The sequence below is a fragment of the Ceratotherium simum genome, chromosome 17 (assembly GCF_057802395.1).
Source record: "Ceratotherium simum simum isolate JZ-2026a chromosome 17, ASM5780239v1, whole genome shotgun sequence".
Taxonomy (NCBI): Eukaryota; Metazoa; Chordata; class Mammalia; order Perissodactyla; family Rhinocerotidae; genus Ceratotherium; species Ceratotherium simum.
The window spans coordinates 8,030,740-8,043,602 of record NC_141916.1 but is presented as its reverse complement, the minus strand read 5'-3'; the positions used below and the strand labels follow the sequence as shown (position 1 = coordinate 8,043,602).

General features: G+C 37.0%; 1 protein-coding gene across 4 annotated transcripts in view; it reads right to left on the bottom strand.

Moving 5' to 3' along the window:
* TAFA2 (TAFA chemokine like family member 2) overlaps positions 1-12,863 on the bottom strand; it is a 410,445-nt gene that overhangs the window by 113,412 nt on the left and 284,170 nt on the right. For all 4 annotated transcript variants that reach the window (XR_015554917.1, XR_015554919.1, XR_015554918.1 and 1 more), the window contains exon 2: positions 12,425-12,531. Coding sequence is in view for 1 of the 4 variants with exons in the window: in XM_014786691.2 (XP_014642177.1) it covers positions 12,425-12,530 (106 nt within the window). In the remaining 3 variants the exon portion in view is untranslated. The remainder of the gene's footprint in view (positions 1-12,424; positions 12,532-12,863) is intronic.

Sequence of the window (12,863 nt, the reverse complement as noted above, 5' to 3'; positions counted from 1 at the left end):
TACCCACTTTGTCTATAAATCATAGATATAAAAATAGCACATAAACAAATATACAATATATCTGTGGTATTAAAATTTCAAGGGAATGGAGGTCAATTAGGAGAAAAATACCTGAAAAGCTCCTTAGAGAGCAAAAATAAAAAACAGTTGAGAAATACTGCTCTAGGTAATCAAGTATTAGCAAATTCGACTCTAATTTAAATAAACTCAAGACCTCTTTGATTTCCTTTAATTATTGTCGAGTGATGAGGATCAGTCATAGGAACACATTAAATAAATTCCCCAAAATAAGTTATAGAATGCTTGTTGATAGCTGCACAGTATCCAGTATATGCCTGGAAATAACTAAATATTTTTCAATTAATGAATTGTTCACAGTCAAAAGAGAACAAACACTTTATGATTTTCTTCTTTTTTTAAGTACAAAACTATGCAGTAATGATAATAACTTCCTTCAGTGACCTTCAAACTCACCAATACCAGAAAAACTATATTATATTTTCTGAAATAGTAAGATTCACTCTCCTTATAGTAGACTTGTTCTGCTTACAGTTTATTATTTAAAAAAAAAAAAAAAAAATCCTTGACTGCAAGAGAGAGAAACTACAGTGAAAGAATATTCCTTTCATAGCCCAAATAAATAAAGTATGTATATGAAGGCACAGAAATGATAAGGAGGATTACTTCATTTGTTTTTACTTTAAATATTCAGAATTTCCCTAATTCTATACCTCCAAATACGTTCTAAACTGAAAACAAAACCTAATCCCTTCAAATAATTAGAGAAAAGATTTCTTAAATGTAATTTTTTAACTATTTTTTAAAAGTCAACATTATACTTAGTTCTGGAACACTGGACCAACCACCATTAAAACAGGAAGAAAACACCAAGGATACTTGCTATCACCATTAATTTCTCAAACTCTTTTGTCACTTCTGTTCAATGTGTTGAAACAAGAAATCTAAATTAAGAGCATATCTAAAGGAAGAGACATGTCGTGATTTTATTTATGCTGGATACTGTTAGGAACAGGAGCTACGAAGCACGAAATACGCGGCTCTACCCTCACAGAGCTGACAGCTAAGTGGAAAAGATAAGCGTGAACAAATAATTACACAAATAATTAATCAGTTACAATTGCGATAAGAAATGTAAAGGGTACAAAATGCTCTGTGACCATATAACAGAGAAACTCACCTGGAGGGATAAGAGAAGGTTTCAGGGGGAGACAATAGACAGGAATGATACAGTTAGCTAGACCAATAAAGCGATGAAATGCAAAAAGCGCACACACAGAGAGAGTGTGGCATGAAGGGGCACAGCGCCTTCAAACAACTGCTATAGAGAATGTGTGTGGATCATACTAAGAGGGAAGGTACCCAAAGAAGAGGACAAGAGACAAAGCACACAGGGCTTTGTCAACCGTATTACAAGTTTTGAACTTTATCTTAAGGGTTCTAAGTAGAGAAGTAACATTATCAAATATTTACTTTTAAAAACTCACTTCAGTGGCTGTGCGGAAAACTGAGTAGAGTCGGGAAATTTTGGATGAGAAGAGAATTGCATTGGTTCAGAGAAGATAATGGCCATGGAGAAGGAGAACACATTCAGATTTGAAAGAAAATTAGGAACTAAAACTAATAGGGTTTTACAACTGATTGGATATGGGTAAAGATGGCAAGAAAGGTGTCAAGGATGATTGCAAAGACTCTGGCTTGAAGAACCGGGAGCAAGCTGTGGGACGGGGAGCGTGCTGTTAGGAACGCCTTCTGAGCTGCAGAACTAAACAGCAGCTGCTCTGCGAGTCCAAACAGAAAACCAGAAGGATAATGGTATTCACCCTTGACTTCACTGGCAGCAAGATCCAGAAGAAGGTGGGAATGTTTTAGGAACCTAGAGAAGAAGCCCTACCAAGTTCAAAATTAGATGCACATATCTGGTACCTATCAAAGCAGCTTCCACAGACACTAAGAAGAAACCAATCGGGGGCCAATGGAACTAGCCATACCTTCAGAATGTCCTACTTACGTTCTGAGAGCAGAATTCCAACAGGATACACACGGGGAGCGAAAGCTCAAGACCCACTCATGCGGATTGGGACAAAGAATAGGAACGGATGAGAAAACGGGAAGAACAAACAAGGCCTGCAGAATTCTATTTCTAAACGAAAGGAAGAGATTATAGTACACTAAAAGCAGTGTCATAGCATCATTTAAAAACATACTATGAGAAATAAAAATAAAATTTATAAAGCTCCTGCTTTGTACTTCCTTATATATATAAATTCAAGAAAGATGGACTTGATCAAAGCAAGGATGAAAGGTGAGCTACAACAGAGTGTGGAGAGTAAACGTGGAACTGGAGAAGAAGGTAAGGAAGAGTATAAGAAAACTAAAAAGAAAATAGCAAAATTTAAAACCTCATTAGTATTCTGACATAAGCTGGTGGATTGAAAAAATGCGTTCAAGTAAGAGGCAATAGCAACAAAATTCTGGAACTGACATTGGACTCGAGAAAGAGAAACTGTAGGCTGGCTGTGCAGATTTGCCAAAAGAATGAGAGACGGGAAGCATCAAGTAGGTCTGGGACGGGTAAGTTGAGGGCTGTAATTGGGAGCACTGGTGAAAACAGTCTGTGAAGCCATTAAATCTCTAGTTACTCTCCATCATTCCATGTCACTGGGCGGCTGTCCACCTGCCAACCTGGCAGAAGCGCGGAGGTTTATGTTTTGGAGAGAAAGACAGAGGTGGTCTCTGGACTGGGGCACACAAGACAGAAGGGAGGTTGTAGGCACCACACTGAAGACAAGGGAACTCAGTGAACTACAGAACAGTGAGGTGAGACACACCCCAGCCCCCAGCCATGTTCACCCTCAACTCTCTGACGTTCTTAGCCAAGAGATTAAAGGAGTCTTATCTAAGGAATCTGGCCAGTCCAAAAAGCAAAACCTAAACATACAAAAAACAGAGCAAAACGTAGGAGATCCAGAAATGGAAAGAAGAGGAAAAAAAATAAAACAATAACAAAGATAAAAGCATTCATTAAAGACAAAAGTAAAGTTTTCTTTGAAAACTGAAAACTAAGCTTGAAAAGGTGCACTCAATAATTAAAAGAGACAAAACCTAGATACATATTGGCAATAATTTTTTTAAATTCAAGGTTAAAGAAACCATCTTTAAAAGTATCTGGATATCCATCGTCTCCCCCAACCAACAACAAAAAGAGGTTACCTAGAGCTAATAAAGGAACAAATCTGGGTCAAACTCAGACTGTCTGGGACTCTGAAGCTGAGCTCTTACACACAATGCTGATAGACTGACTATGTAAAATGTAAACTACTGGTAATATAACACAAATGTTAATCCTTAAAAAAGAGTCATAAAGAAAAACAGGGTAATCTAACAAAAACAATGGATAAGATACATGAAAAGACAATTAATAAAAATATTAATGGTCAATAAATCAATAAAAATGTTTATCATGTTTAGTAATTAAAAATGGCAAATTAAAACAGGATGAAATTGGCAAATACTAAATAGAATGATAAATCTCAGTGTTGACAGAGGTGTGTAAATACACGCATTCTCTCCCTGCTGATGGGAATGTAAATTGGAATGTTTGCAACTTGATAACACATATCAAAATGCATACATTCTAATATGTATTATTTATATGTATATGTATATTTATATGTATAAATATTAATAAATGAACATTCTCTGAGTATATTAGATTATTTTTATCTCATTAGAGCTTCTTTTATACTTTCCAAATATCCTAAAATAAAGACAAATTCTTTTTATAGTTAAAAATATATTGTCAAAACACAATAATATTTTAAAATTTAAGTCATTTGACCTAGTTATTGAATCATAAATCTAGCCTAATAAACAGATACAGGAATAAACAACTTCACTTATGAATGTTCATTGTAGCATTATTTTTACTAGAGAAAAATAACAGTTTGAATATCCAATAATACAGTATGGTTAAAAAAATAATTTCACAGGAAACATGAAGAAATGCTCACAATATAAGAAGTGAGAAAGGAGAGAACAAATCTATGGATACAGTATATATATATTTTGTGTGTTTATGGTGAGGGAGATTGGCCCTGAGCTAACATCTGTTGCCAATCTTCTTCTTTTTGCTTGAGGAAGCTTCACGCTGAGCTCACATCTGTGCCAACCTTCCTCTATTTTTTCTTTTTTTTTTGGTATGCGGGTCAATGCCACAGCATGGCGTGATGAGTAGTATATGTCTGCCCCCCGGATCCGAACCCATGAACTCGGGCCGCTGAAGCGGAGTGCGCGGAACTTAACCACTACGCTACCAGGCCGGCCCCATATTCTTAATATTATTATATGAATAGTAACTGAAAGTTAATAGTGGCAAATGTGCAGCAGAATTACAGGTGTTTTAAAGTTTCTTCTTTATATTTTTATGTTTTCCAAATTTTCTCCAACAATAGCGTAGGACATTTTATGTTTTGAAAAATATAAACTTTATTTTAAAACAACATAATAAATTTGAAAAGCATATAAACTGAAAATATACAAAGAATGTGACCAAGTTTTAAGAGATCTGTAAGGTTTTCAAAAAGATCAGTAACAGAAACATTGAATTGGCAAAGGCATTGAATAATTCAAATAATAGAAAATGAAAATAGTTTAAAAATTAACTTTATCCATTCATTAGTACTCAAAAATATAGATTAAAATATGAATAAGAGACCATTTCAGGACCTTCTAACTTAACAAAGATATTTTTAAAAAATTAGTAGCCAATATTTTCAGAGTGGTGAGATGGGAAGTTTTATACACCTTTGTGAGGGAATAAAAAGAAATTCGACAATATGTATAAATATTCCTGTGGCAGATATTTGTCATTTTCTTCCCCAACATTTACCCTTCTGTATTCCTCTCTGTATTGAAGGGATCTGGAAGCTTAAATAGTAGATTTCCTACACTCCCTTGCTGGCTGGTTTCTGATTAGATTCTGCCCATGGAAGTGTGGCAGCTACAAAGATGTGTGCTTAGATCTCCCTCCAAAGAACCCACAGCAAAGAGCAGAGTGGACTGATGGCCTTCACCCGCCACACCTGTGGATCCATCGCAGGATCTCGCCAAGACCACACTTTGCTCGAGCTCCTATCAGTCAGTGACTGAGCGTGACAGGAACACGATAGCCCGGCCTCTTTGCCCAATATGGGCCTCCCTCTAAGGGCAACCTTTGCAGGGACTCCAAACTGGCCTGGTCAAGATTTTTTTAAACTGTGCTGAAGTTTGAGGTTCTGCCTATTCAATCCTCCTTCCTTCCTTCTCTTCCTTCACAGGTGTCAGCCTTCTTCATGGTCTGAAGGCTCACCCCCATCTACTCCTGCTCCCTCCTCCTTTATACTTCAAAAGTGTTTCCTCCAGTAGATTTCTTGCATATTGAATTCCATCCTGAAGTCCTCTTCTCGGAGAAAGGCACTCATAAGAAAGGACAACTGCAAGAAGGAAGAAGCCGTCTGGTTTTTTCCAGCTTCTGGCTTCAGAAGTGCTAAGGGAGGATAATGTGTATACCTGTGGGCTTCAGCAGCATTGGCACAGAGTCTAGCAGCGTTGGCACCATTCAGCCTGCCAGGTCTTGCAATATCATGAGGGAACCGGTTCCAGGCTTCCTTCTCAGTGGCAGTGGAAGTGATTCCTAATTCCTAAAGCTTCCGCAGTGCTTCAGCAACATCAGCAGCAGACACGCTCAGGAGCTGTGGGTCACACCGCCTGTCTGTGTGCTCGTCCACCTCAGCAGTTACCAGTCTCTGGGTACCACCATTCCCTACTTCCTTCTCCAGCCCTTTCAACACTTTTGTAACCACTTCCCTATTTTAAACCACTCTTTTTTCCTGACTGAATGTTGAATGATACAAACCCAACCATTTCATTCTTTTTGACCACAGATATTCACATTGTGTTAGCTATGTAAAGGAATTAATATCAAATATGAACAAAAATCATCACACAAAATTTTTATATTAGTATTAAACAAAAAAGTCTTAAAAAAATCTAACAACAAAGATTTTGTTAAATAATTTAGGGTACATTATTATAATGTTTTTCCATGCCCAATTAAAATTTGTGTTTATGGATAGTTTTTAAATATATAAGTAAATACACATTGGTTACTGCTAATTATACTGCTAAGTGGGGGAAAAAAGTAAAGTTGAATATGTGCTTATCAAATGACCCATAAAATTCCACCATTAGAAATATACCCTGGGGAAATTTTGCACATGTAAACCAAAACACGTGTATAATAATGCCCACAGCAGCACTGTCAATCATAACCAACAACCGGAAAGACCCAAATGTCCGTCAACAGGAAAAGAGAGAAATACATCACAGTATATTCATACAATGGAATCCTATATCACAACATGGATGAATCCCAAGAGAAAGTGTTGAGGGTAAGAAGCAAATCACTAAACACTAAAAACAATGCCCATGGTAGGATTCCATTTTTACAAAATTAAAACGCAGACAAAACAACAGTCTATTGTTTAGAGGTAGGAAGTCAGGAAAGGGGCACGTCTGTGGGAGGAGAGGCTGTGATCAGAGAGAGGCGTAAGGAGCTCTGAGGAGCTGAAAACACTCTGTTTCTTGTCCTGGTTGGTGGTTGCCCAAATGTCTGCTTTATAATGATTCTTTTGAGTGTACATGCGTGTTTTATGCACTATTCTGGAAACAAAAGATATCTTAAAACAAAAAAAAGAAGGAAAAAAATCAGGACATGGAAGGGTAAACTCCAGGAAAACAGCAACTTTATCTGCATAAGTTAAAGCAGAATCACCAGCTCAGATCAGCATAGTCTCTCACATACTTAGTCCGTGTCGATAAATGTATGAATAATTAAATAAATGAATAAACACCAAGCTCTCAAATATATTTAATATATTCATAAATTAAACCAAATGGAAATATGCCCAAATGTCATGTAATAATTTGTATGCAAAAGAGTTATGGGTAACTTGATTTCTCCTCTTGACATTTTTCTTTCTTACCAAAGGTTCTCAAATAAACACATATTACTTTGAAAATTCAATAAAATAAATAATAAAATGTGTTCTTAAAAATCCAGAGTAGGGTCAGTTTATGTTATGGCCATTTTTCTTTCTCTTAGGACATTAATTCAATAGTTTTCATAAACAAGGTCCTTAAAACACTATGAATTATAAATCAAGCTTCTTAAACTTTGGTGTACATCATAGTCAGCTGCAAACCGGCCCAAGAGAACCCAGTAATCTCCTAGCTAAATTGGATCAAACAATTGTAACCGTAAGAAAACCAGCATTCTGAATACAGCCCCAAAGGGTCTGCCCCAGCCCCCTCTCTTGCCAAATTGTGCATCGCCATTCTCCTTGCTTTTTGCCCCCTAGACACAGTCATCTTCGTTTAGCTCCAGAGCATTCTATTCCTTCTGTCTTGGCACCTTGCACACAGTACTGCTCCTGCCTGGATGCCCCACCCCCTGTCCACTTAACTCCTATCCCGCATTCAGATCTCGGCTCAAATGTCTCTGCTCTAGAAAAGACTCTCCTGATCCCCTCCATCCATTTCACAGTTTATATACTCTTATCCTGAAATTTTATCTTTACAGCACTTTAATACCATCTGTAGTTAAATATTTGTCTAGTAGATTGTTTTTCTTCTCGACTATACTGTAAACTCCATAGGGCATGGATCATGTCTGTTCTGCTCACTTTTATATTTTCAGAACTTGACCTAAAGCCCAACACTTAAATGACACTCAATATAGATTTTGTTTACTGGGAAGTTGGTTGAATAAATGAATAAACCATCAAATGAACCAACAAACAAATGAAGAGCTGCCAAAATGAAAAAAAATTAAATGGCTGCTCTCTCATCCAGCCTTTGAACTAAAAATCATCTTTACTTTAAAATTTGTTTTTCTTTGAAAACATTCCATTCAATCAAAAGTTCCAAGTCAGATTAGTAATAACCTTGTATGACAATGAGGATAACATATATTCAATCTTACCTAATCAGATGAAATTTTTTGGCTTTCTTTTTCGTGTATAACTCTCACCCAAGTGTATCTCTTTCACACTAAATACAGATGCTTTTCCAACCCAAATATCAAATGATGACTCATTCCCCTTAGATTTAGTTTGGATGTGATGGGTAGAAGAAGAAAAGGCAAGAAAACATATTGGCCTTCTAAGATTAATGACTAGATTTTTATGTTGGGAACTTGGAGTCCTAAACTGAATGTTTCCTCTTTGATCTCCAATATATGAAGCTGGACCTAATGTAATTGCTTCCAAGGGGGAAATACTGCTTATACTTTCTGACTGGCTGTCACAATGCTCTGAGTTAATCACCACCCCCTCCCAAAATGCCCAGCTCCATACAATCGTGAGAATTCAGGACTGAATCTCTGTGGCAGTTTGAGCAGTAAACTTATTTGTCTGTATGAGAGGGACTTTTAGTTCTCAAAGCTCAAAAGATTTTATTAAGCAGGTAGCATTTTCTGATTTTTAGATATAATTTTTCAAATCCTAATGCTCTGGATTTCTGCAGTGTTTCTACATCGTGTTCAGAAAACAGAGTAACACAATTCTCCATTTGGTTGCTCTGGAGAGCACGATGCTATTGCACTGATATTTTGGAGAGCTATTTATTCCGTTCTTTCATTTTCTACATTTACCTGTTCTATAATGACCTAATCTCCTACCACTGTCTTTCTTACACATTCTGTTCTATGCACATCATCCTTCTTGCTATTGCTCATTGTCTCCAGGCATGTTCCTACTTGAAAGCATTCATACTTGCTCATTCTGCCTGAAACATCCTTAACCCAGATATTTCCATGGCTGGCTCCACTGGAAACTTGAGGCCTTACCCAAAGGCCTTACTTAAAGTTACAACCCCTCTTGAACACTTCTTATACCTCTTTCCTCATTTTTATCCATAGCATTTATACAATAAAACAGTTTATTTTTCTTTTTATTACCTATTTTCCCACCTCTAGGACAAAAACTCCATGAAGACAAAGATTTTTGCCTCTTTTATGGAATGCTATATTCTCAGCCTTTATTGTAGGTACTTGAAAATTATTGAGTAAAACAAATTTTCCATCAGAATTATCAAATATAAAATATTCCTGTGAAAACTACCAACAGACTCTATGAGTGTAGGAATACTGGTTTCCATCAGGGAGATGCTTCTACCAGAGGAAACAGAGAGAGTGCTGTTAAACGTAAAGCTATGGCTGCTCCCTGGTCAGCCCCAGGGGCCAGCAAGAAGAGAGAGGAGTTAAATACTGATGGGCAAATGTCCCTGAGGATCATGAGCAAGAGGGTAGCTGCTGTGTATGGGGGCAGGGAGGAATACGTTAGGTTCTCAGAAGATCCACTGGGGCATTTTTTGGCCTATGCCCAATTATAACTTTAAATTTGTACGTACAACAACACAGCATTAAAACATGATAATCTAGGGCTCAGAACCCTCAGGTATGAGGTTTGGGTAAAACATCAGGCAAGCCGCCTAGACAAGCAGAAGTGCTACCCAAAAGAGAGGGGGTTCTAAAATGCCCAGGGAGGTGGGCAGATGATGAGTACCAACAATGGCCTTGGTACAACTGCACTGGTGGGGGGACCCCCATTCCTCCTCAAGTACATTTTCTTGGAAACTGTAACTAGCCAGAATCTTTGATAAGCTATGCCTGGACGAAGTGAACTTAACGAGAAGCAAGCAGATCTGAGGGATCCCAGGAGTGGAATGCAGTGGAATATAGCTATTGGGTCATTACCAAGATCCTTTTCATCAGCTGTGCAGACTAATCAAGTTGATAACTGTAATCTGGTAACATACACAGCAATCTGCACAAACTAAGTAAGAAAAGAAGAGCTATGACACAAATGAGTACTATTCAGACAGAAAAAGGAGACGCAACCACAGATACAGCAGAGATTACAAAGATAGTAAGAAAATACCTTGGACAACCGTATTAGTACTACCACTGTGGAAAACCATTTGGCATAATCTGGTAAAACTGAAGATGCACGCCCTGTGACCCAGCAATTTTGCTCCTCGGAATGTGCTCTAGAGAAACCCTTGCACACGTGCACCAGGAGAGAAGTACAAGAATGTTCACAGAAGTGTTGTTCACAATGACAAGAAAATAGAACAACAAACGTTCATGTACAAGAGAATAATTACATAAATTCTGGTGACTTCATACAATAAAATATGGAGCAATAGTAAAAAAAAAAAAAAGGAATAAACTACAGCTACATGCCATCAACTATAACGAACGTCACAAATATATCATCAGGCAAAACACCAAATTACAGAGAATACAGTACAATACTATTATGTAAATTCAATAACAATCAAAATTAAGCAATATGTCATTTGAAGATATATAAATATATGATGAAATTATTAACAAAAGCAAAGGAATTATAATCACAAAATTTAGAACCGTGATTATCTTGGGTAAGGAGACAAAGGAATGAAATCAGAGTGGCATACACAGCCAATTTCAAGAGTACGAAAAATGTTACATTTCTCAATTGAATGGTGAGCACACTGGTGTTCGTTTTATGAACATGTTCTAAAACCCACATATACATGACACTCATTATTTTAAATATAAAATAGTTTAAACAAAACGGGCCTTTTGTATGGAAAATATAAAGGAAAGGAGGAAAGGAAGAGGAGGTGGAGAAACCTTTCATAAAGTCTTCACCCGAGACATCAGGGGCGGGGTGGAAAAGGCACAGCAAGACAAGAAGGTTTTCTAAGACCATGTGTAATCTGCTATGCTCAACAGTATTTTCTTGGCCCATAACACAACTTAAAAATTCTTAAAAATAGCTTTAAAAATTGTACACGATATTCACCGTGGGGCAGTCTTTACGAGCGATTCTCTTAGAGACCCCAACACTTGCTTGGCTTTGGAAATGAGAAAGCGTCTTTACCACAAACCCTGGCTTCACCAGGCTGATACCCACAGTTCTATGAATCTCCCCCACTTCTCTCAATTTTTCTCGTGTAGGCTGGGAAGGGGCACTGGGGTGACCATCCATCTGGAAAGTACAGATGATGTGTCTTCTCTAGTTAAGCCCAAGGCAGGGGGCCTGGCCCCAGCAATTTGCAACTCTTTTTAAGAGGTGAGTATTTAACACTACTTTCTCCTTAAATTCCGTTCATTGTTGCCAAGTTGGAGGCACGGGAATAACGTCCTCCTCAACAGTGTTTTAATCTTACACTAATAACAATTGTTAAAGAGAATTTAAAGTTTGATTTGTGGATTAGTGTGCTGTATCAAAGAAAAGAAAAAAACTCTAAAATATAGATATATATAGACACACACACACACTGTGGGGCGAAAACAGGATTATGAAATGTGAAAGACCTCTTCATAACATTCATATTTCAAAAGATGACTTTTGGGTTTCAAACACAGGGGAAAAGATTTTGTCTTATAGGCATCACTCCCTATCTTTCCTCCTATCACACCACATCTTTCCTCTCTCTGGTGTTAATCTTCCACGTGATGCTAATTAAATGCACACGTGCAACTAATTTAAGTGTTACAGAATTCAAGGCAGTCTTAACTCCTTCTTCACCCAAAAATAAAATAAGATGGTAAACTGCTAGTGTCTAGACTGTACAGAGGACTGAGAATTAAATTGTAAAATCTTATTTCACAGAAAAATCTAAAATGACCTTTCAGGTTATGAATACTTGATTATGGTAGAGACAGTTCAGATATAGCCCCTTTTTAATTCACTTGGAAAAGGTAGTTATTCATTATACCAAGTTATACTCAGGAAAAAAAACAGGGCATAATTTTGAGCTGTCAAGCTTAACACATGTATATAAAACAAATATTCTCACTCTGTTCTATGGCAGAATTGAGCTTGCTAAATATCATACTAGGGGTAGAGTCCAAACGGTGGTCAAAGAGGTACTCTGACATGGAGAAAAATGATCCACCAAAGGCACTGAAGGGAAATTTACATATACACTCATTATTAAGATACATATCATTAAAGGTGCTTTCCTTACAAGGATGAGGACAATCTAAAACTCATCTTTATTACACGTCAACTCCACTTTTTAACCTCACTATCTTAAAATGGAAATGACAATGGAAAGGCAGAGTCAGGATTCCATACTCTTCGAACACTATTTGCAGAAGTGGCAATAATCCTAGAAACATTTAAATAATCATGCTTCCCCTATCAAAGCCATATTAAGGATAACTCTCTCTGCATTTTTACTTAAAGAGAAGTGCCACAAGGGACTCATATCTAGTAAAATTAACAGACCAGTGAAGACAGAACACAATGCCTGCGTTAGACGGAGGCACCTTCCACAGAGAGCTGAGAAAGAAAGCAGAAGAGCTTACCTTTATGATGGTTTGCACTGGATACAACTTTCCCCCACAAGGTTACAATAAATATTATTATTAGCAGTTTTCCTTTTGTTGCTTTCTGTAAGTATCTCTTACTCATCCTGCAAATAAAAAATAATAAAAATCCTAAGTATGTGAAAGCATTGCTTTTCCATTATAACTGTGCTACATTTAAAGTTTCCCATGACACCTTAACACCTGAAAATTGCATTTCTTGTATTTAAAATGCTGTTCACTGTATATAAACTCTGAACAGAAAAAATACAAAGTTTTTCAAATAAAGTTCCTTGATATGATACAAGAAATGAGAGGCCCTGCCTCGGTCAGTCTTCATTCACTTAACAATAGCCTAAATCAACTGAGAAACATTACCATTTTCCCTCAGTATAGATTTAACTTATTCAGAAAATCCAAGGCACAAGTGTTTGAATAA